The sequence below is a fragment of the Hyla sarda genome, chromosome 4 (assembly GCF_029499605.1).
Source record: "Hyla sarda isolate aHylSar1 chromosome 4, aHylSar1.hap1, whole genome shotgun sequence".
NCBI lineage: Eukaryota > Metazoa > Chordata > Amphibia > Anura > Hylidae > Hyla > Hyla sarda.
The window spans coordinates 76,909,429-76,934,997 of NC_079192.1; the positions used below are offsets into that span (position 1 = coordinate 76,909,429).

Genomic DNA, 25,569 nt, shown 5'->3' on the forward strand with positions numbered 1-25,569 from the left:
AATAATTATAGGGTGCAGCCATTTTTCTGGAAATTGAGGAAAACTAAAGTCAAACTGTCCCTGACATGAAACGGATAACAATGGTGTGAAAAAAATCTACCCAACGAACAGTGCATCTGTCCCGTATTAAACACTTGTGATGCTGCTCGCACATTGCAGTAGGGCTTCATAAGTAGAATACAGGCATACCTTGGGAATAACTTTTTCATGGTTTATATGCATAAAAGGGTGTTGTGAAGTGCCCAGGACAGTCAGAGGCAGGGCCGCTCTCCGCTTACATGACACCCGCTCCGGCCTTCTGTCAATCAAGAGGAGTGGGCTTGATTTAAAGTGGTACACCCCTGGAAATATAATATTTATATATATATATATATATTATATATATATATATATATATATATATATTTTATGTGTGTGTATTAAATTTTAAATCACCTGGTACCAGAAAGTTAAACAGATTTGTAAATTACTTATCCCTAATCCTAATCAGCTGTTATTTGCTCCACAGGAAGTTCTTTTCTTTATGAATTTCCCTTCTGCCTGACCACAGTGCTCTCTGCTGACACCTCTGTCCATTTTAGGAACTGTCCGGAGCAGGATAGGTTTGCTATAGGGATTTGCTCATACTCTTGATGGTTCCTAAAATGGACAGAGGTGTCAGCAGAGAGCACTGTGGTCAGACAGAAAGGAAATTAAAAAAGAAAAAAAAAAAAAACTTCCTCTAGGAACATACTACAGCTGATCGGTACGGGAAGGATTAAGATTTTTAAATAGAAGTAATTTACAAATATTCAATAAAGAAAAACGTAGGTGCACTCACCGCTCAGCGGAGACTACTGCATGCTGGGGTCCGGTACACTGGGAGCTGGATCTCAGCAAAGGCGCAGGGAGTGTGGCGCTCGGAGGCTACGCCAGCAGTTTCGCACGCAAGTGTGTGCGAGGCCGGAAGAAGTACGCACTTACGTGCGAAACTGCCGGCGTAGCCTCCGAGCGCCTCACTCCCTGCGCCTTCGCTGAGATCCAGCTCCCCGTGTACCGGACCCCAGCATGCAGTAGTCTCCACTGAACGGTGAGTGCACCTACGTTTTTCTTTATTGAATCTTTCTGATACTTCATGCTTGTATGTGTGCACCCCGCAGGAGATACAAATACAGGTAACGGGGTTTGACCGCAATCCAGTCCAGGTGATATATGCCCTCAGAGTGCTCTCCCCTTTCTTGTCTTTACATATTGAATTTACAAATCTGTTTAACTTTCTGATAAAAAAAAAAAAAATAATAATAATAATGTTTTCCACCAGAGTACCCCTTTAAGTGGAGAGAAGCATTTGGGCCCCCGGGGCATATACAGATAGGTTTAGACTGTAACCCCCAATGGGGACTGGGACCAGTTTGAGTGTACAGCACTGCAGAATCTGTGTGTGTTAAACAAATAAAGTAATTACTTCCTGGATGCCTCTTTTCTTATTGATATAAACCAAATGTTATGCCAATGGTATGCCCGGATTAAACTCGTGAAACCCTACTGTACTGTGAGGGCAGCTTCACAAGTGTAGAATACGTAACAGATGCACTTTAAGTGACCGTGACACTATTCATGACACTCTTAACAAATTAAATAAAAAAAGGTTAAAAAAAATAAAATAAAAAGTGTTAAAAAAAAATCCCAAATAAAATGTGTTAAGAAAATTTACTTCAGCTGTAAACATTCTTATGCATATCTGTTTTATGGCCCCTATACAAAGGCCGAATATCAGCTATATGAGTATTCAGATGAATACATAGGAATGCTCCGTCCCGATAATCGCTCCTTCATCAACTGATCACATCTTTCATGTAGGCACATTGCCCTGTGTAAATGGGTCACAATAATGAAAGTTTGAGGGTTTTTTGCCTTCCTCTGGATCAATTCAGTAGGGACTCATTAGGGTTATAGGTTGAACTTGATGGACTCTGGTCTTTTTTCAACCTTATGAACTATGTCACTATATTAGATTACAGGGCCACAGTAATAATCCAATGTCCGTTCATGGGGCCTAGAGATGAGCGAACTTACAGTAAAATCGATTCGTCACGAACTTCTCGGCTCGGCAGTTGATGCCTTTTCCTGCGTAAATTAGTTCAGCCTTCAGGTGCTCCGCTGGGCTGGAAAAGGTGGATACAGTCCTAGGAAAGAGTCTCCTAAGACTGTATCCACCTTTTCCAGCCCACCGGAAAGCTGAACTAATTTATGCAGGAAAAGTCATCAACTGCCGAGCCGAGAAGTTCATGACAAATCGAATTTACTGTAAGTTCGCTCATCTCTAATGGGGCCTGACCTGAGCAGTCCAAAGGATGTCTGGGGCATTCTGGGAGTTGTACTTTTGCAACAATTGGAGGCACCCTGGTTGGGAAACACTGGAATGGACACGGATATTAATGGGGACTGCAAACAAACTAAAGCTCTGTTCACATTTAGCGTATATCATATTTTGTGAGGATTTCTCAATGTATATGTCAGACATATTCCACAGTTATAAAAAAGGAGATGTATGGCAAACTTTGAGGAGGATAGGAATTCCGGCGCTGACCAAGGAGGAGACAATGGAGCCAGGTGTGTAACGAACAGATTTAATCCAATGCGACGCGTTTCACTGCGCTTGCGCGGTTTCATCAGGCATCATGCCTGATGAAACCGCGCATGCGTGGTGAAACGCGTCGCATTGGATTAAATCTGTTCGTTACACACCTGGCTCCATTGTCTCCTCCTTGGTCCGCGCCGGAATTCCTATCCTCCTCGAAGTTTGCCATACATCTCCTTACTGTTTTTTAGGAAGGCTGCAGACCAGGATCATCTTACCAAACGCATATCCTGGTTGTGTTGGAATGCACACAACCTGGCAGGGTGAGCCTGGCAGGGTGATCACACACCTGTGATCCCGTTGATTCTCCACAAGGGAGCGCCTGTTTTTCTTTGTTTTACAGTTAAAAAAAAAAAAAAAAGGTATAGAGAGGGGTTAGGGAATACACTTCTAGTACTCCGCCCCTAGACATATATTCTCTCTCTGTATTCTTTTTTCCATTTTATCAATATTAACTTTGTAGTTGATGCACATATGTAACCTACTGTCAACAGCCTTGCACCTTTTTCCCCCCTTTACTTTTTTTATTTTAATTTATAATAAAATAAACAATACAAAGTAATTTAGGTGAAAAATCCAGTGCAATATTTCAGCCCCACATTAGGGCTGTGACCCCTCCAAGCCAAATTTCACAGGTAGGTGTAAAATAATAAGCTTGTACGGAAAGAGGGAATAATGTGTAAGGCTCCTTTCTGTGCACAGTGCAGCAGAAAATGGGATTCATACATGTATAAAATATTGATAACCTATGTCCGATAACTCTAGAGAATGAGCCATCAGCTAATTCTCAAGAGAATCATTCCTTTAATGAATTCGTTTCACCAGATTTCATGGGATTAAAAACCAGAATTGCAAGACCAGTACCACCTTATACACAGATACGGAAAACAAGTCTAACAGGTTGTAGATGCAGCGCTGGCACCTAGAGGCCACTCTGTGACCTGCACTTTGAAGAACATGAACTACAGGAGTGTTTTTCAAAACAGTGTGTCTCCAGCTGTTGCAAAACTACAAATCCCAGAATGCCCAGACAGCCAAAGGCATTCTGGGAGTTGTAGTTTTGCAACAGCTGGAGACACACTGTTTGGAAAACAATGGACTACAGAGAAGAAATGTAGTCACACATACAAAAACAAAACAAAAAAACAAAAAACAAAAAAAAAAAACACCCATTCCAGCATTCTAAATTAGGACCAATTTAATCTAATAAGAACAATATAATAAATAAAACTGGAAATAAGGGTGCGTGAGGGACAGCACATACATAGGGATTTAATGAGGTATGCGTATATAATGTACACAGCAGACTGAGTGACTACATGTTATTTAAATGAACTAGTTGAATTCTTAAAGCCCTACTCTAACCCTAACTAAAAACACACAAAGGTGTCACTTCAGGCCACTGCACATCTGTAGTGATGCCACATGACTATAGTATCGTAGTGCGAGCGTTTTACAGCCTTAGACTATGTTCACATATACACTGCTCAAAAAAAATATAAAAGGGAACACTTAACCCCTTAACCTCCCTGGCGGTATGATTCTTTCTGGAAATTTGTACCAAAAGCGGTACAATTTTTTGCACTGAATTTCACATTTCCCCTCCCTTGTCACATTCCCCCTCTCCCTTGTCACATCCCCCTGTCACATTCTCCCCCCTCCTTGTCACATTCTCCCCCTTGTCACATTCTCCCCCTTCATGTCACATTCCCCCTCCCCTGTCACATTCCCCCCCCTTGTCACATTCTCCCCCTTCATGTCACATTCCCCCTCCCGTCACATTCCCCCCCTTGTCACATTCTCCCCCTTCATGTCACATTCCCCCTCCCCCTGTCACATCCCCCCCTTGTCACATTCCCCCCCCCCCTTGTCACATTCTCCCCCTTGTCACATTCTCCCCCCTTCATGTCACATCCCCCCCCCTTCTCACCTTGTCCTGCAGCAGGATACACTGGGTTTGCCGGCAGATTTCAAACCTAGTGTATTTGCTGCAGAACAAGCCCTTTCCCCTTCAGCCAATCACAGGCTTTACACCACTGCGGCCTGTGATTGGCTGAAAAGTGAAAGGTCCTGTAAGATGAATAGAGCAGGGACCAGAGCGCACGGAGGGGAACGACATCTTCAGGGACCGGGACTAGGTGAGCAAAAGTTTTTTTTATTTTACTACTTTTTCCTTTTACATTTAGCTCAGTGTTTTTCTAACAGGGCGCCTCCAGCTGTTGTGAAACTACTACTCCCAGCATGCCCGGAAAGCATTTGGCTGTTCGGGCATGCTGAGAGTTGTAGTTTTGCAACAGCTGGAGGCCCCCTGGTAGGGAAACACTGACTTATAGTATTTTTCTTTACCTGCTCTGGCTGGCCCCCGCAACGGGAGCTGACCAGAGCAGATAATAGCAAGTTTTCCCGGGGGCCGCATCGCTATATCGCATTGCTTTTGCGATATATCGTGCAGCCCGGCCGGGAACTCTGCAATTCTACCCCGAGCGTGACTCAGGGTTGCCGATCCTGGCAGGGAAAATTAACCCCGAGTCACGCTCGGGAATACCGCTCAGGAGGTTAAGGACCAAGCATTTTTCTGTTTTTGCACTTTTGTTTTTTCCTCCTTACCTTTTAAAAAATCATAACCCTTTCAATTTTGCACCTATAAAAAAAAAAAAAAAAAAAAAACACGAGGCCTTTTTTTTTTGCGCCATCAATTCTACTTTGTAATGACGTCAGTCGTTTTACCCAAAAATCTACGGCGAAGCGGGGAAAAAAAAAATCATTGTCCGACAAAATTGAAGAAAAACCGCCATTTTGTAAATTTTAGGGGCGTTCCGTTTCTACGCAGTACATTTTTCGGTAAAAATGACACCTTATCTTTATTCTGTAGGTCCATACGGTTAAAATGATCCCCTACTTATATAGGTTTGATTTTGTCGGACTTCTGGAAAAAATCATAACTACATGCAGGAAAATTAATACGTTTAAAATTGTCATCTTCTGACCCCTATAACTTTTTAATTTTTTCGCATTAGAGGCGGTATGAGAGATCAGCTTTTGCGCAGTGATCTGAAGTTTTGATCGGTACCATTTTTGTTTTGATCGGACTTTTTGATTGCTTTTTATTCATTTTTTAATGGTATAAAAAGTGACCAAAAATACGCTATTTTGGACTTTGGAATTTTTTTGCGTGTACATCATTGAATGTGCAGTTTGATTAACGATATATTTTTATAGTTTGGACATTTACACAAGCGGCGATACCATAGGTGTTTATTTTTATTATGTTTATATATTTTTTTATATGGACCAACAGGGACGGGATAAAGGCACCTTTAGACGCCGCTATCAACTTTGACAGCGGCGATCTAAAGGGTTAATAGCCGGCCGCGGCGATCGCATGTTGGCTATTAACGCGGCCCCCAGCTACAGCAATCAGCTGGGGGCCGGCCGGTATGACGCGGGCTCGAGTAGGGAGCCCGCGTCATACCCAGTTAATGACACATGGACGAGTATGAACGTCCATGGTTGTTAACGGGTTAAACAACACAATGTAACTCCAAGTCAATGACACTTCTGTGAAATCACACTGTCCACTCAGGAAGCAACACTGATTGACAATCAATTTCACATGCTGTTGTGCAAATGGAACAGACAACAGGTGGAAATTATAGGCAATTAGCAAGACACCCCCAGTAAAGGAGTGGCTCTGCAGGTGGTGACCACAGACCACTTCTCAGTTCCTATGCTTCCTGGCTGATGTTTTGGTTACTTTTGAATGCTGGCGGTGCTTTCACTCTAGTGGTAGCATGAGACGGAGTCTACAACCAACACAAGTGGCTCAGGTAGTGCAGCTCATCCAGGATGGCACATCAATGTGATCTGTGGCAAGAAGGTTTGCTGTCTCTGTCAGCATAGTGTCCAGAGCATGGAGGCGCTACCAGGAGACAGGCCAGTACATTAGGAGATGAGGAGGAGGCCGTAGGAGGGCAACAACCTAGCAGCAGGACCGCTACCTCTGCCTTTGTGCAAGGAGGAGCAGGAAGATCACTGCCAGAGCCCTGCTAAATTACCTCAAGCAGGGCACAAATGTGCATGTGTCCACTCAAACGGTCAGAAACAGACTCCATGAGGGTCCGACATCCACAGGTGGGGGTTGTGCTTACAGCCCAACACCGTGCAGGATGTTTGTCATTTGCCAGAGAACACCAAGATTGGCAAATTCACCACTGGCGCCCTGTGCTCTTCACAGATGAAAGCAGGTTCACACTGAGCACATGTGACAGACGTGACAGAGTCTGGAGACGCCATGGAGAACGTTCTGCTGCCTGCAACATCCTCAGGTCTGGGAGGACATCCCTCAGGAGACCACCCGCCACCTCATCAGGAGCATGCCCAGGTGTTGTAGGGAGGTCATACGGGCACGTGGAGGCCACACACACTACTGAGCCTCATTTTCACTTGTTTTAAAGGACATTACATCAAAGTTGGATCAGCCTGTAGTGTGGTTTACCACTTTGATTTTGAGTGTGACTGCATATCCAGTCCTCCATGGGTTGATACATTTAATTTCCATTGATAATTTTTGGGTGATTTGTTGTCAGCACATTCAACTATGTAAAGATGGAAGTATTTCATACAATTAGTTCATTCATTCAGATCTAGGATGTGTTATCTTAGTGTTCCCTTTATTTATTTTTTAGCAGTGTAGTATAATTTGTGAGTACTTGGTCAGAATTTTAAGCCAGGAATGTGCCAATTTTCAATACATTTTTAAGTGTCTGTTCCACTATTGGTTTTGGCTAAAAATACTGAGAACCACAATACTTTGTGAGAACATAGATAGATGGGTTATGCAATCAGGTGAAGAAGGCATATACTATCCTTACATAGGACCTGATGGGCTGTGTGCACATTATCGACATGGTCCATCATACATCAAATTACATAGTATACCTGCTGTACCCTTATTCTATTCCTTGGGAGTAATAGAGGAGATCTGGAAGCTGAGATCTATGGTGTCCACACACACGAAGATCTGCATCAAATGCCATAAAAATATTATGGAACAAGGTCTCCAGGCTTCAGATCTGCGAGGACCCTCCATAAAACACCACCTCATATCCTAGACCCCCTATATATGGGACTGCATATTCCTTATTATCTACTAAATTCAGTTGAATGCACAATGGAAGATTCTGCTCACAAACCTCTCCTAAACTGGAAGAAATATGCATAGTTACCAATAGGAGCATTGATAATATAAATTAATGTACCTGCTCTACGCCCTCCACCTCTGGGATATAGAACTGCAGCATATTCTGAATGCCATTCTTTAGTGTGATAATGGAGCTCGGACAGCTGGTGCAGGATCCTTGGAGTTTCAGCTGAACAATCCCATCCTGAAACCCTTTGTACAGTACATCGCCGCCATCTTCTTGAACTGTTGGCCTATGGAGATGGAGAGATTAAGAGAATTCATCATAATTCCTTCTGTATTACCAGTAGTAAAAATAATACTCCAAAAGAAAAGCAAAGCCACAGCTCACCCCTTTTTGCTATAATCCGGACTGTGAACAAACACTGATTGCAGTCCTTGAAAAAGAAGGCAAGTCCAGCGCAGGAACTTGTGCAATACAACTTCTTTATGTCAACACAGAACGATACACCAGGGTAAAAAGCAATGCTTGGCATACCAGCCTTACTCATACCCACCCACCCACCCTAGACTGGTATACCCGCTAAAACGCATTACTGTGTTAAAATAAAGAAGTTGTATTGCAAAAGCTCATGCACCCTTCTTTTTAAAAAGAATACTCATCCAGTAAATATCCCGCGATCTCTCCTGCAGCACGGAGCTATGTTTGCTCGATACCCCGGCCCCTGTATCGCTCCAGTCATCAGCCACGGGGCAAACATAGCTCTGTGCTGCTGATATACGGGGGTGCTGCAGGAGAGATCGCGGCGGTCCTCAGCGCAGGGACCCCCACAATCAGAGATCTTATCCCCTATCCTTTGGATAGGGGATAAGATGTCTAGGGGCAGAGTACCCCTTTAAGTCCTAATTCATCCATAACAAACCAGACATCTGTTGCCATCCATAAAGAAAAAAGATTGACTGTGAATCTGCCAACCATCTGCACCCACTGAAAAGCCACCTGTTTAAAAGGACTTGACGTGTTTTGTGGCGAGCCACTTAATCACAAGTCCATATAAATACCTATGATTAAGTGGTTGGCCACGAAAGACACGTCAAGTCCTCTGTGTTCCTGTCTGCAGACTTTAAATGTTTATTTGTACTGTTATATATTTTAAATAAAGCTTTAAGTTTTTGGTAGCCTTGGTTGCTGGATCCTTTTTTCTGGTATTGTTTGGAGCCAATGGGACCAAGGTACCAACTTGAGAGTACAGTGCTCTGGAATCGGTGTGTGCTATATAAAGAATTGTTAACAAACGGCAAGAATTGTAGACGGCACTCACCAAGGTCGTAGCTTCATATCTTTAATTTTCTTGACTGCAAACAGGAGTGCGGTGTCAGGCAGGTTTCATGGCAGAGACGCCGAGGATCTCAGCGTGGAGCTGTCAGGCAGGTATCATGGCAGAGACGCCAAGGATCTCAGCGTGGAGCAGTCAGGCAGATATCATGGCAGAGACGCCGAGGATCTCAGCGTGGAGCTGTCAGGCAGGTATCATGGCAGAGACGCCGAGGATCTCAGCGTGGAGCTGTCAGGCAGGTATCATGGCAGAGACGCTGAGGATCTCAGCGTGGAGCTGTCAGGCAGGTATCATGGCAGAGACGCCGAGGATCTCAGCGTGGAGCTGTCAGGCAGGTATCATGGCAGAGACGCCAAGGATCTCAGCGTGGAGCAGTCAGGCAGATATCATGGCAGAGACGCCGAGGATCTCAGCGTGGAGCAGTCAGGCAGGTATCATGGCATGGCAGAGATGCCTCCACACTGAGATCCTCGGCGTCTCTGCCATGATACCTGTCTGACACCGCACTCCTGTTTGCAGTCAAGAAAAATAACGATACGAAGCTACAACCTTGGTGAGTGCTGTCTACAATTCTTTCCGTTGCTAATATTGGAACGGTCTACTATTCCATAGACTGAGCACCTTCACGGTCAGTTTGCTGCCTATCTATCCACCTCTATTTAAATCACTCTGTAATTACAGCAGTGCTGGTTTCTTTGTCTCTTCACCATTATAAATTGTTATATCCATTTACACTTGGAGACTTTGTTGAGTGTCACTGGTGGTATTGCTGGAATAAATAAAACTGTCTGCCCCAAAACTCACCAAAAACTGAGTTTAAAAAAAATAAAAAAAACACAACCTAGGCTAAGATATAGAGGGTGTAAACTAAATGGTTACTGTCAGACCGGACAACTTCCCTCCACATGATAGCCTATATAATTCCAAGTGTTTATAAATCCCTGAACCCCTTAATAAGGCGGCCTTGTTTAGGCCTAGAGAAGATAGCCAATTCTCATTTAGTTTTTTTTTCCCTCCTTGCCTTTTAAAATTCATAACTCTTTAAATTTTTTACCTACATGGCCATGAGGGCTTGTTGTATGCAGGACCAATTGTCCTTTGTAATGAAATCTTAAATTTCACCACAAAATCTACAAGGCCTAATTATTTATGGGGCGGGAAAAAAATAAAAAAATTAAATAAATTGCAAAGTCTGGGGGATTTTGCTTCTACACAGTGCCTTTTACGGTTTAAATGATATGTTCTAGTTATTCTTTAGGTTGCTACGTTTACAACGATAATCAATTGATATAGGTTTAAATCTGCTCATTATCCAGTAAATAGGAGAGAACTTGAGATGACAAAAACATTTTATCAGAATTGTGGATCTGGAGTTTCTGCGAGTTTCCTTTCACATACCAAACTGTGACTGTACAGCAGTGTTTCCCAACCAGGGTGTCTCCAGCTGTTTCAAAACTACAACTCCCAGCATGCCCGGACAGCCGTTGGCTGTCCGGGCATGCAGGGAGTTGTAGTTTTGCAACAGCTGGAGGCACCCTGGTTGGGAAACACTGCTGTACAGGATAGCCTGGTGGATTACACAAGTAATACAGGTGCAGCACAGACCGATCTTATGTTCACCCTGGATACATTCTTCTTTGATGAACCTGTCCTGACACCGAATACTGGGAGAGCTCACTATTTACGGTGTCATGAACCCAACCTAATGACACATCCCCAGCTATTATACTCATCTGCACCTCTGGGTGTAGTGCCATAAATACCAATGCTAGTGCCAGCCAAATCTGTGACATCACAGGTTACCGACACCCCACTCTCACAGGGTAGTGGCCATTGAATAGGATGTGAAGTAACACATTCTATATGACTCAACAGGATTGTCAGTTCTCTTTAAAAAAAGAAAAAAGTTGCTTATCTGGCATTTTCACTACAATGACGCAACAAGGTGCATTCCGCACTGCCATACAACCGTAAACACGTCAGTACAGTTACCAGGTGGGCCTTCTAGTACGCCTCGTTTATTATTTTGCTTTTTTTTTTCTTTACGATCATCATCATTATATTCAGATGCAGCAAGCAAAAAGTGTACTTGTTAGAAAAGATTTTTAAAAACCTGCTTGACTTTAAAATGACCTTGTCATCACTATAAAGGGTTTATCTCAGTGTTCTCACCACTGTTATTGAGCCCCCAAGAGTCCTCTCAATTGTGCACAGCTATTTCTCATTTACCCCATTTCAGGGTCTGGTGTAATGAAATAAAATGGGTCCCTGTAGCTAAATGTGACCCTCCGCACAGGGAAACACTTTTCTGCTTTACAGCCGGCTCCCTCTCACTCTTTAACCCAGTGTTTGCCAACCAGGGTGCCTCCAGCTGTTGCAAAACTACAACTCCCCTAATCCTAACCCCTAATCCCAACCCCCAATCCAAACCCCCAATCACGATCAGCAATGAGAAGGGCTGAGATCGCTGTGCTCAGGTCACATTTGGTTATGGGTCACAGTTTTTTTCATATCACCGGGACCAGAGTTGGGCAGTTTGCCAGTAAGTTTGCTAAACATGGGCTTCCTTTCCCCAACTTCTCTCTCCTACACAGCACATACTCCTCTGTGCTAGGCCATTGACATATTGTTGGAGAAACGGCACCCCTAATCCTAACCCCCCCCAATGCTAACCCCCAAAAGCGATCAGTAATGAGAAGGGCTGAGAGCATTGAGCTCAGGTCACATTCGGTTATGGGTCATAGTTTTTTTTCATATAACCGGGACCAGAGTTGGGCAGTTGGCCATACATGGGATTCCTTTTCCCGACTTCTCTCTCCCACACAGCACATACTCCTCTGTGCTAGGCCATTGACATATTGTTGGAGAAATGACACTGAACAGGTTGCACTGTGCTGTGGGATTAATTAAAGTACATAATTATAGATGGCATGTGGAAAGAGAAGGGGGCTATTGGTTCACTGGGTTTGCAAGGTGCTAAGAAAATCCACCAACACAGCAAGGAAGGGGTTGAACTATGCACCAAGCTGCTACTGTTGCTGCAGAAAAGCTAATGAACTGCAGTGTTGTGCCCTAAGCTTTTTAGCAGGTAGACTGGCTCAGCTTGCAGGTACACAGCCCAGACTCTCTCAGGCTCCTTCCCACTCACAGCACATAGTAATCCTCGCCCCCACTTTCTGTAATTTGCCCTGTCATGAGGAAGGATGCAAAATGAGCACTGGAGTGAGGATATCCACCTGAACAGCAAATATGGTTATATAGTTGAGATTCATTATTTTACACATCTGTTACTTCCATGTACTTATAACTAGGTCAGAATTTGTGTAAATGTGAGTTATGGACAAATTTTGACGCAAGAACCAACATGACAAATTCACCAACTTATACAGAACATTTGTCCACAAATAAATTAACAACAAATCAGACAGTGTTGGTAAATAGCTATCCTGAAAGTGACATTTTTCATAAAAGACATAACTGGGTTCTATGGGCCCCACGTACAAACCACTGATTTAGTTGAAAGTCCAGTTTGCTTGTTATCAGCAAAAAGCAAATTAAATAAAAAAAACTAGTTTGTTTCATGCAAACGGTAAATAAGATCTATCAGAAGACATTTATAAAAGGATCTTTATGGTATAACAACACAATTTTTAAAATTATTTTAATTTATATATTTTGAGTATCTGAATATGCCGATATATAAAATGTCTTTTGTTAAAGGCGCAAAGTCTCAAAGACTCGTTGAATCAGATGGCAACATGAGACCTTTTGCTTTTTGTAAATTGAAATAACCCCACTCATCAATACTTACATCTTGCCTGGATTAGAAAGTCTCAAAAATATGTGTGACCATTGATGGGATGAGTGATTTGTTTATATGACTAACAGACTTGACAATAAAAATCATCTGCAGTGAAAGGTTTCCCACCAACTCTATACACTACAGATGACCGACATGCAGATTATTCACCAGAATGAACAATTCTCTACATGTAAATAGTTACCAATAATATTTCCAGTAATATAAAATCTATTGTTCTTCTCACCTGATTCTGGTATCCAGAAGTTCTTTGATCATGGCCACAACCTCATCATCGTCTTCTGAAGCAGCTTTTTCAGGAAACATGTAAGTTAGTCAAACATACTAAGGATTTTTGATGAAATGCTCATACATGCAATCACTTTACTAGCAAAAAAAAAAAAAACACTACCAATTCACTGATCTTCATCATTCAAATTGTAACACCCAGAAGGAAGTTGTGCAAATATGAAAATCACAGGATCAATAAAACATGTTTTATGTAAAAAATGTAAACGCTAAAAAACTGGAAACCAAACATCTCCCTTTATTCAGTATTGAGTATAAGCGCAGCAACACACACACTTAGGCACCTTGGCATGCGATCAATAAAGGTTATTAAAAGAAATCTGCAGTGAAATAAACTTATCCCCAATCCACAACGGTCACACCCCCAAACCCCCCCGCCCCGCGATCTCCTGCATAGGGCGGGGATGGGAGAGGCGGGGATGCAGCATTCGTGCATTCCTGCCTCATCCATAGAGCTGTATTGGGGGGGGGGCGTTTGTCGACCTCAGCGAGGTTGGCGACATGCGCATTAGCCAATACACAGAGCACAGCAATGCCGAGGCTGCGTACGGGAGATCACGGAGGGGGGTTGGGTTTGGTCCCAGTGGGCGGATATCGGGGATTAGTTTATATCACTGCAGATCTCCTTTAATGGTTGCCTGAGGAATGTTCTGTCAAGCTTAATGCACTTGCGAATCACCAGTATCTGCTACTGGCAGCTCCCATTGCAGTTGCCAACCAATGATGTCCCAGGTGTGCGACAAGTCTGGAAACTGTAGTATGTTTAGGCCATGCAGGCTGCTCACAGTAGCACAAGCAACATGTGGCCTAGTATTGTCATTTTGAAAAACAAGGAAACCAGAGAAATGGCGGCACCACTGGTTACACAACCAAATCAATGCAACACTGAGCTGTTAGTGTATCTGGAAGGAAAGCTAGCCGGTTCCGGATACCATACATTATGTCACCCAAAACTATAAACATAGGGAGTAGGACTGGTGTGAGGTTTCCCTGTGAAGGCCTCTTCATGGCATTTCCCACATGGTCTCCAGACTAATCTCCGGCTATCATCCTGCTTTCATGAGGCTTAAATGAATACTCTTATGGAAAAAACAAAATTCATATCAACTGTCTACACAAAGTTAAACAGATTTGTAAATTACTTCTATTAAAAAAAAAAAATCCTAACCCTTTCACTTCTTATCAGCTGCTCTAAGCTACAGAGGAAGTTGTGTTTCAACTTTTCTATCTGACCACAGTGTTCTCTGCTGACACCTCTGTCCATGTCAGGAACTGTCCAGAGCAGGAGCAAATCCCCATAGCAAATCTCTCCTGCGCCGGACAGTTCCTGACAAGGACAGAGGTGTCAGCAGAGAGAGCTGTGGTTAAACTGAAAAGAACAACTCAACTTCCTGTGGAGCATACAGCAGCTAATAAGTACTGGAAGGATTAAGATTTTTTTTTAAATATAAGTCATTTACAAATCTGTATAACTTTCTGGCACCAGTTGATTAGAATACATTTTTTTCCCAGAGTACACCTTTAAAGGGGGTCTCCAGCAATTGCAAGACTTGGCTAATTTCTTTAAAAAAATAAAATAAAAATAATATCTTGTTCTCAGATTGTGTGGGGTGTTACAACCTGGCTCCATTCACCTCAACGAAACTAAGCTGCAATACCACACACAACCTGAGGCAGAGGTGGTACTGTGCCCAGTGGTGCGATAGGGGGGGGGGGGGGTTGAAGGTAGGGGGTTGAGGGCTGCACCCGGTGACCCCTAGTCACCAGCATTCCCCCCCCCCCCCCCCCCATGTCGCTGCAAGCCTCTAGTACCACCCCCTCCTGTGGAACGCTGTGAGCCAGAAAACACAACCCACTCCCTTCCACCCCGCACTCATCAGCGGTGTTCGGGGTGGGGCTTGATGGACGGCACAGACCAGACGCGCCGAGGCTGTGTGCCCAAGCCCAGAAGCAGACCTGGCCCATTATCGTTGGATGCACCCCTGCTTGGTGAGCCTGAGACACCTGCAGAGCGGGGGTCAGTTGCGTAAGGGTGGGTGGTGTGAGGGAGGGGGGTGGTTGGGGTGTTGTGGGTTGTGCAGATGCGGGTGTGGTCCTTGGGTGCAGTAGGGAAGGGTGGAGGGTTTTAGAGTGTGTGCAGTCAAAGGAACGGAAATGGGGGAGCCAGACATGATGATGCCCAGTAATGTGGGGGCTGGAGGGTAATGATGCACACATGAGGCACAGTAAGGGGGGAGGAGTGATAAGGCTAAAATGAATCATACCAGCCTCATTATTATGTTCAGAGGACACCGTGTGTGGTAGTATTATATATTTAGAGGGTACATAGTTTGTGATAGTATGTTCATAGGGTGCGGTGTGTGATAGTACTATATTTAGAGGGCGCAGTGTGCGTAAGTATTATATTATATTCAAAGGGTGCAGTGTGTGGCAGTATTATATTCAGGGGCACAATATGTGGCAGGGTTATATTAATTATTGTTTTTATATTGAGGAGTCAATGCCATCTGGATGTCAATTTCTACAGAGAGAAGATTTAGCTGGAACAAGTCATTATGGTATGTACCAGCTGAATTAGATAAGGAAAGACTATAGAGAAGATGTCACCTGTGATCACTGATATCATTGTGTATTCTCCTCACTATAGAGAAGACGTCACCTGTAGTCACTGATATCATTGTATATTCTCCTCACTATAGAGATGTCACCTGTTGTCACTGATATTATTGTGAATTCTCCTCACTATAGAGAAGACGTCACCTGTAATTACTGATATCATTGTGTATTCTCACTATAGAGAAGACGTCACCTGTAGTCACTGATATCATTGTGTATTCTCCTCACTATAGAGAAGACGTCACCTGTAGTCACTGATATCATTGTGTATTCTCCTCACTATAGAGAAGACGTCACCTGTAGTCACTGATATCATTGTGTATTCTCCTCACTATAGAGAAGACGTCACCTGTAGTCACTGATATCATTGTGTATTCTCCTCACTATAGAGAAGACGTCACCTGTAGTCACTGATATCATTGTGTATTCTCCTCACTATAGAGAAGACGTCACCTGTAGTCACTGATATCATTGTATATTCTACTCTCTATAGCGAAGACGTCACCTGTAGTCACTGATATCATTGTATATTCTCCTCACTATAGAGAAGATGTCACCTGTAATCACTGATATTGTGTATTCTGCTTCACTAGGTCCCATCAGTGCTGTAGTCCCTTGCAATAATGATGGGTGAAACAACAACAACTCCCAGCATACCCTTACCACTTTTTAGGTTATACTGGGAGCTGTAGTTTCACATGTTAAAAACTTCTTCAGCACTGTCCACTTGGCGATTAGTATATTCCATTATTATTCTTGAAATAATTCCTCAGGGGGTATAGGGTGACACCATCTTTTACCGCACCGGGAGACACCAGCCCTAGCAACGCCACTGAGCATACCACACATTGGAGCTAGGGGGATTAAAAATGTAATAATATGCAGATCTTAGTGACACCTGCTACTTCCTCGATTTGCATAACCTTACAGCTTGTCCATCTTTGTGTTACAATTTTAGTCTTGATTGTATATCTTGTAAATGTTGCTTCTTCGAACTTCCCCTTTCATTAAAAAAAATGTCTGCTTGAGAAGGGATTTCCTAGTTTTTGTTCACTGACAAAAGCCAGACACTGAAACATTCTTCTTTTTCTAATTAGTTTCTATTTTCAGAATTTCTCCTTTTTTATACACTATAATATGGGCAGCCATTTTGCCTGAGCTTCTACTCGGTTGTAAGAATTTGGGGATATGCTTTGCAGCAGCTTCACAGACAATAGAAACAATACACTGGAGGGGAATTTATCATTGTCTTTACACTTTTTTTGTATAATGTTGCAAATTTTGAGTAATGCGCATTTGAGTGAGACTTTTTTGGAACCACGTTTCAGGAATTTGTTCTGTTAAGGCAAATTTCATTTTGGCAGCTACAGTGGATGCAAAATTATGAGACTTTTTGATTCTAAATTTCTGAGCAAGGGTGAAGAAAAAAAAAAAAAAAAAAGAACATCAGCATGTATGTATAACAAGCTAACATTTTATAAAAACAGTGGGAAGGGTTGTTTTAACCCCTTAAGGGCCATATAGCAGATCTATGAAGTGAACTCAGGAGCCGAGCTCACTTCATATCCATTCGGTTACGACTGTTATCAGCAGCCAGGACACATTGCTAATGCCGGACATAGACGATCGGGTCGATGACAGGAATATAAACTCCCAGGAGCTCAGGATCATTGCGGGGAAATCGTGAGGTCTCAGTCAGCTGAGAGGACAGCAAGCGGGCCCTTACCTGCCTCCTCCTCACTGTCCGATCGGTTCCCCAAGGGCATGGCCGGCTGGAGCAACGATAACACTGATCAATGCTATGCTATGGCATAGCACTGAACAGTGTATGCAATCTAAGCATTGCATTTAATAGTGCCCTGTGGGGACAAAAAAAAAAATTGTGTGAGAAAAAAAATAAAGTTTAATGTGATTTAACCCCTTCCCTAATGAAAGTTTGAATCACCCCCCTTTTCCCATAAAAATAAAAAAAATAAACATATGTGGTATTTCCGCGTGCGTAAAATGGCTGAACTATAAAAATATAATGTGAATTAAACCGGTCAATGGCATATACATAAAAACGTACCAAAGACCAGAATTGCGTATTTTTGGTCACTTTGTTTACCCTATAAAAAAAGCGATCAAAAAGTCCAATCAAAACAAAAATGGTACCGATAAAAACTAAAGATCACAAAAAATAAATAAAAAAATTAAAAAAGAGGTCAGAACAAGACATTTTTAAACATGCTATTTAAAAAAAAAGTTACAATAAAAAAAAAAAGAAGACAAAATAAAACAATTTAAACAATTAATTAACCTTGTGATGCTTTAATTTTTATATTTTTATCACAGATTTAATTTTGAGACATTTAAATTCTTTTATTTTTATTTCATTTAATCCCTTTCCTGAGCCATGATGTACATGCACGTCCATCATGGGGCAAGGGAGGGTGATAAGAGTCTGCAATGTATCCGGCAGATACCTGCTTTTATCAGCAGCTGCTGGTAATGACGGACATTGGCGATCACTTACAAGCAAATGGAGGACTTCTAACTGGAGCTGCAGGTTGAAAGAACAGTGCTGACTGGAACGACCACGGGTAAGATGTACGGTTTATTCTAAAACAATGTGACGCGTTTCACCGCGCATGCGCGGCTTCATCAGGCGGTAAGCACAATTTCCCCCACATCTGGATTATCCGGTGGTGGCATTTCACTATGGAGCACCTTTTGTGTATTATTGGAGATCACTTAACTGTTTAAACGCTGCGATCAGTTGTGGGTTTTAATTCCCTATATTTTTTTTTCCACTGTATTTACTAAGGTTTCCCTACATTTTGCTTTTTTTAAAAACACAAAAGAATGTCAGGTCAGGTGTCAGATTAGGGACCCACTGACTAGGTGGCCTTGACATGGCGAGTGGGCTTGTACTTTTTGATCAAAATGTATAGTAACAACCTGTTCGTGTATGAATTTATGCTGAGAAGTAGATCAAAATACAAATTGTGGATGTGCGGCTGTGTTTGTTGCGGCTTTATTTTTGTTTGAAATTATTTTTTTTTAAATTAATTTATTTATTTATTTACACACATGCTCTGATCTGTCTGGTTTTCCTCAGTTCAAATTCACTACATTTTCTGTGGAAACCTTAGTAAATATGTTGGGTTTTTGTGAAAATGTCAGGAACACACCCCTTTTCTGTGGTCATGCCCCTTTTCCAGACAGCCACGCCCCTTTTTCAGGTTCTCAGTAAAATGTCAGTAACATGTCGGGTTTGCAATAGTAAATGAGGGCCATTGTGTATGAGTGGAAGAGCCTGGAGGCATTGTGTGTGTATGTGTGAGCATTTGTGGGGAAAAGGTAAGGAAGATGCTGGAAAAGTGTGAAGTCTAATATGTTTGTGTTGCAGGTTCTGCAGTGAAGAGTTGTGTCTGGAAGAAACTGTCATGATGGTCTGGGCTAAATAAAAAAAGAAAAGGGAAAGTGAATGACTCCGATCAGAGAACACGTCATATGCGAGACCCTGCATATAGCAGTACTGTAATCTATATAGCCAACAAATATATAGGTATTGTGCATTGCTACCTTTTTTTTTTTTTTTTGTCATGTCCCATGAAAACCTTTAAAAGGTTGGGAACGACTGCATTCAGCAGATCTTTATAAGATCCGCTATTTACTTATGGTGGATGCACACTTCATACAAGCTGAACACACTTCTTATACGGTGAGTACTGGCTGCTATCAGCAGACACACATCATTAAAGGGGTACTCTGCCGCAAACATATTATCCCCTAACTAAGATTGCAGGGGTCCCGATTCGTTGGGGACCCCCGCGATCACTGGCGGGGCACACAGTCATTAAGCACAAGGAGCTAACTCCGCTCTGTGCCCAATGACTGAGCCGCCACGCCGTGGGGTGACACCACAAACGCAGACGCTGCAAGCTTCCGCGTTCCTGACACCGCTGCTGGCACGGAGATCACGGGGGTCGACAGCGGGGGGATCCCCGTGACCTAACATCTTATTCCCTATCCTTTGGATAGGGGATAAGATGTTTGCGGCAGAGTACCCCTTTAATGACAGATATCAGAGATCACATTATTGTTGGTCATTTAACCCTTTAAATCCTGTTTTCACAGAGTCTAGATTGCTGGTTTACTGTAACCCCTTGCTGGGCTGAGCGCTATGCGTGGGCCCAACATGGAAATAATTGTCTCCTTGGGGGTAACTTACCTCCGTAGATGCTACAACAATGGCGTTTCTGCCAGCAAAAATGCCATTGTCTCAGCCTGCTGCGTTTTGTCAAATGCAATAAAAATAAATGGTATCTACCTGTCTCACTGCGAGGTGCATCATCTGTTATTATAGGCAGGCCTGAAGAAAAGAAGTCCATGATGGTGGCGTAGATATCAGGCTTGATCAAGTTCCAGTCCAGCTCCTCACTTTCCTAATAATAAGACCGACACGATTTATTACTGTGATCTATTAACATGTACCTTTGTAGCCCCCCCAAAACACACACACAGTGGGGCAAAAAAGTATTTAGTCAGCCAACAATTGTGCAAGTTCTCCCACTTAAAAAGATGAGAGAGGCCTGTAATTTTCATCATAGGTATACCTCAACTATGAGAGACATAATGAGGAAAAAAATCCATAAAATCACATTGTCCGATTTTTAAAGAATTTATTTGCTAATTATGGTGGAAAATAAGTATTTGGTCACCTACAAACAAGCAAGATTTCTGGCTCTCACAGACCTGTAACAACTTCTTTAAGAGTCTTCTTTGTCCTCCACTCGTTACCTGTATTAATGGCCCCTGTTTGAACTTGTTATCAGTATAAAAGACACCTGTCCACAACCTCAAACAGTCACACTCCAAACTCCACTATGGCCAAGACCAAAGAGCTGTCGAAGGACACCAGAAACAAAACTGTAGACCTGCACCAGGCTGGGAAGACTGAATCTGCAATAGGCAAGCAGCTTGGTGTGAAGAAATTAACTGTGGGAGCAATTATTAGAAAATTGAATACATACAAGACCACTGATAATCTCCCTCGATCTGGGGCTCCATGCAAGATCTTACCCCATGGTGTGAAAAATTATCACAAAAACAGAAAGCAAAAATCCCAGAACCACACAGGGGGGGACCTAATGAATGACCTGTAGAGAGCTGGGACCAAAGTAACAAAGGCTACCATCAGTGACACACTACACCACCAGGGACTCAAATCATGCAGTACCAGACGTGTCCCGCCGCTTAAGCGAGCACAAGTCCGGGCCCGTCTGAAGTTTGTTAGAGAGCATTTGAAAGATCCAGAAGAGTATTGGGAGAATGTCATATGGTCAGATAAAACCAAAGTAGAACTTTTTGGTAAAAACTCAACTCGTGGTGTTTGGAGGAGAAAGAATGCTGAGTTGCATCCAAAGAACACCATACCTACTGTGAAGAATGGGGGTGGAAACATCATGCTTTGGGGCTGTTTTTTGCTAAGGGACCAGGACGACTGATCCGTGTAAAGGAATTAATGAATGGGGCCATGTAACGTGAGATTTCAAGTGAAAACCTCCTTCCATAAGCAAGGGCATTGAAGAGGAGACGTGGCTGGGTATTTCAGCATGACAATGATCCCAAACACATCGCCCGGGCAACCAAAGGAGTGGCTTTGTAAGAAGTCATTCAAGGTCCTGGAGTGGCCTAGCCAGTCTCTAGATCTCAACCCCATACAAAACCTTTGGAGGGAGTTGAAAGTCCATGTTGCCCAGTGACAGCCCCAAAACATCACTGCTCTAGAGGAGATCTGCATGGAGGAATGGGCCAAAATACCAGCAACAGTGTGTGAGAACATTGTGTAGACTTATAGAAAACATTTGACCTCTGTCATTGCCAACAAAGGGTAAAGTACTGAGATGAACTTTTCTTATGGACCAAATACTTATTTTCCACCATAATTTGCAAATTAATTCTTTAAAAATCAGACAATGTGATTTTATGGATTTTTTTCTCATTCTGTCTCTCATAGTTGAGGTATACCTATGATGAAAATTACAGGCCTCTTCTGTTTAAGTGGGAGAACTTACACAATTGGTTGCTCCACTGTACACACTAATGAAGGACATTACCCTTGTAATTGTAATGAAATCAGGTCCCAGGAAAACGCTTTTAACTCCACTAACTCTAAAGAGATGCCTGCAAATAAAGAGAAAAAGCTAATTATTGCATACTGTTCGGGTACATTTTCAGTGTAAAACTTGAGGCTAACCCTCTGATTTCTGCTGATGAGATTGCCTTGGTTTTGGATTTATCATATGCAATCTGGCTAATCTGTTTCCTGGCTGCCGAAAGTGGTTTCTAGACACAAATCCAAGCGTGAACAGACCCTTATAATGTACTAACATGACGGTTATTGACAGAATGCAGTAAGTTCCATCCTGTCTTTAGGTAACCTACACAGATCTTCTAATTTGCCCCATTGGCCCCTGAACTATGAATGAATATAAGGCGTATCCATACTTAAGTACTCCGGCGCTTAGACATCTTATCCCCTATCCAAAGGATAGGGGATAAGATGCCTGATCGTGGGGGTCCCGCCGCTGGGGACCCCTGTGATCTTGCACGCAGCACCCCAGTTAAAATCAGTCCCCGAAGCATGTTCGCTCCGGGTCTGATTACCGGCGACCACGGGGCCGGCGGCGTGTGACATCACGCTCCGCCCCTCAATGCAAGCCTATGGGAGGGGGCGTGACAGCTCCGGGGTCTGATTTTAACTGGGATGCTGCGTGCAAGATCACGGGGGTCTCCTTTAGATAGGGGAGAAGATGTCTAAGCGCCGGAGTACCCCTTTAACCCCAGGATCTGCTAGAAATATTTCTCATAGAAAAGACTAGAAGCCTCTCCTTTGGTACTGCTAACCTACTGGAAGAATAGGGGTCCCCAGCAAGTCAAGGCAGACAGAAAAACTAAACTTAGCCTCACATTTCCATAACTCTCAGACATCCATAAGAGTAACACAGTGTTTCCCAACTATGGTGCCTCCAGCTGTTGCAAAACTACAACTCCCATGCTGGGAGTTGTAGTTTTGCAACAGCTGGAGGCACCTTGGTTGGGAAACGCCACTGTAGACAGGCATGCTGGGAGTTGTTTTGCAACAGCTGGAGACACCCTGGTTGGGAAACACTGGAGTAACACATGAATGTCCACCGATTCATGTCGACTGAGGATCACTTTTCCTAGTGTCTACGGTATTACCTGGCTAAAGGGGAGCAGAATGCAGCAGCAGGGTTTGGGAAATCCATGGTCCTTGCTTCTAAAACTGTGCGTCCTGGGATGAACTTGATGCTGTTGGGATTTGGGGTATCCTGCGTCTGGATGAACATACATCGTGCTACAGAAAGGACGAGAACAGTAGTAAATATGACAATGACATTCAGTGTAGGTCCTGAATCACAGTGATTTGTTGACTTATTAACATGGAAACACGACGACAATTTCTATAATAGTCCATGATACTGAAAAATCTTGATGCCCCTTGTCTAATTTATCAGGTGCAGAGGAGCCATGGATCCAAGGGACAGATTACAACAATACCTACACCACCCCTCCATTTGTGTCTCAATGTGTAGATCACATCTATACACCTATTTGGTGTTATACAAGGACACAAGAGAACACTGCTCCTAATGCAGCTGACATTACAGATTGCATTGGAGATTTCACACAGCCTTGAATTAGAAATTCCTTATGTATCCTCCACTGCAACTTCCACTGCCCGGACAGCCGAAGGTTGTCCGGGCAAGCTGGAAGTTGTAGTTTTGCAACAGCTGGAGGCACCCTAGTTGGAAAACACTGGCTTACCTTAAGAGCTACAACTTAAACTATGGAAAGAATAATCCTTTAAAGAGTACCTATCACCCTCTAAACTTTCCCTAATCTCCCTGCCCATCTGTCCCTGACTCTAACAAAGTCTATCCCTGCATTTATTTTGCTTTAAAACCCCCTAAAAATACCTTTTTTCTATGCTCTTCTGTAGTGCAGTTGTAAGCAGAGAGCAGGGGAGGTTATCATAGCAACAGCAAGTCCTGGAGAGAGCAGTTAAGCAGTGCATATATAATTAGCCATGAGGAAAGTGGATAGAGGGGAGAGGAACTGAGAAAAAGAGAAGAGGGAATGTATCCTCTCTGTTTGCTTCCTGCTTGTGTATGAGCTGAGTGCTCCCCCTCCCTCCTGCCTGTTTGGGGACAGGCGGGGAGCTGCACAGAGCAGATTTCAGACTCACTCACTGAGTCTGAAATGCTTGCTGACAGGATTGCAAGGGAGACCCCTAGTGGAGAAGTTTTTAAAGTAAAAAAAAAAAAAAAAAAAAACAACATGAAAAGGAGGAAATGTTTTTAAATAAAAGCAATAAAAAAGTTGTTCAGTAGGGCTTTATCTTTAATATATAAAAAAGTTTGTTTCACAAGAGGTACACTTTAATTAATATTGCTCATAAAATAGCTAAATTAGTCAACAAAACGTATACCAGAATTAGTGCAAGAACCAGGTACAAAAAAGCACAGGTACAGGACAATATGTGGAGGTAGCTACCATACAGATTAGGGACAAGGGATATATGTCTCTAGTAAAGCCTACTGGATAGTTGGGTAGACAATAGGTAGAGTGCCAGAGTCTGAACCAATCTGATCACATAAAGGTGTTCTATCCTAAAGATAGGTCATCAGTACTGCAGTGTTAGGGTGCATGCACACCACGTTTTTTGCTATAGTTCCCGTATACAGTTTCAAGTTAAAAACCGTACGGAACAGTACAGAAAACCGTATGCATTGACTTAACATTGTAAACGATTAGTCCATTTTGCGTCTTATATGTTTTTTTTTTTTTTTTTTATACATGCCCAAAACCGTAGACTACCACGTCTTTTGGTCCGGGTGAAAAACCGTTTTAAACCGTATATATTTTTAAAAATGTTTTTATTAACATGGGAGTCAATGGGAACCGTACAGACTCGTATGTGCATACGGTTCCATCCGGTTTGCACTAGGGATGTCCCGATACCATTTTCTTAAGACCGAGTACGAGTACCGATACTTTAATTCTAGTACTCGCTGATAACAATTACGAGTACTTTTATATTAAAGGGAATCTGACACCAGTGTGACCCGGTCTCTGGCGCTGCTTACCGTGTGATATGTGGGTTCTTTGTTGTATGCAATGGAGGCATCTGCTGTAGTAAGAGCCAAGATTTCTCTCTTCTCCATTGGGCAGAACAAAAAATTTGCATTATGGGCGAGACCTATGACCACATGGTGAGCAGCGGTAGAAACCGGGTCACCTGCACTATCTACCTATAAATTCAAGTTAGTGCAGGTGACTCTGCTGTAAGATTGCCTTTAATAGTAGGTAGTACTATTGTAAACAGCTCTCCTGCAGCTGTCCTCTGACAGGTGGTGCTGCCCCGTTCTCCCATCCGCATAATGGCATTCTATGGAGGAACATGTGACATACACGTCACTCTGCTTCCTCCGTAGTGTTACGCTATGCGCAGTGGAGGAGGTGGAGTGACATGTGTGTCACGTGCTCCTCCATGGAACGCCATTATGCGGACAGGAGAACGGGGCAGCAGAGCGGCAGCAGGTATCGGATTTTGTATCGGGGACATTGAACGAGTCCCCGATACCAGGGAAATGACTAGTATCGGTATCGGAACATCCCTAGTTAGCACCATATGGTTTTTGACTTTGCACAGTTTTTTTTCTTGGAATTTCAATCA

At 43.0% G+C, this 25,569-nt stretch overlaps 1 protein-coding gene across 2 annotated transcripts in view; it reads right to left on the minus strand.

The window, feature by feature from the left end:
- The window catches only part of NFU1 (NFU1 iron-sulfur cluster scaffold), a 34,931-nt gene that overhangs the window by 1,143 nt on the left and 8,219 nt on the right, over positions 1-25,569 (minus strand). For both annotated transcript variants that reach the window (XM_056571417.1, XM_056571419.1), the window contains exons 3-7: positions 23,052-23,187; positions 21,926-21,992; positions 20,137-20,251; positions 13,144-13,207; positions 7,879-8,053 (exon numbers count right to left, since the gene is read on the minus strand). In XM_056571417.1, coding sequence (XP_056427392.1) covers positions 7,879-8,053; positions 13,144-13,207; positions 20,137-20,251; positions 21,926-21,992; positions 23,052-23,187 — 557 coding nt within the window. The remainder of the gene's footprint in view (positions 1-7,878; positions 8,054-13,143; positions 13,208-20,136; positions 20,252-21,925; positions 21,993-23,051; positions 23,188-25,569) is intronic.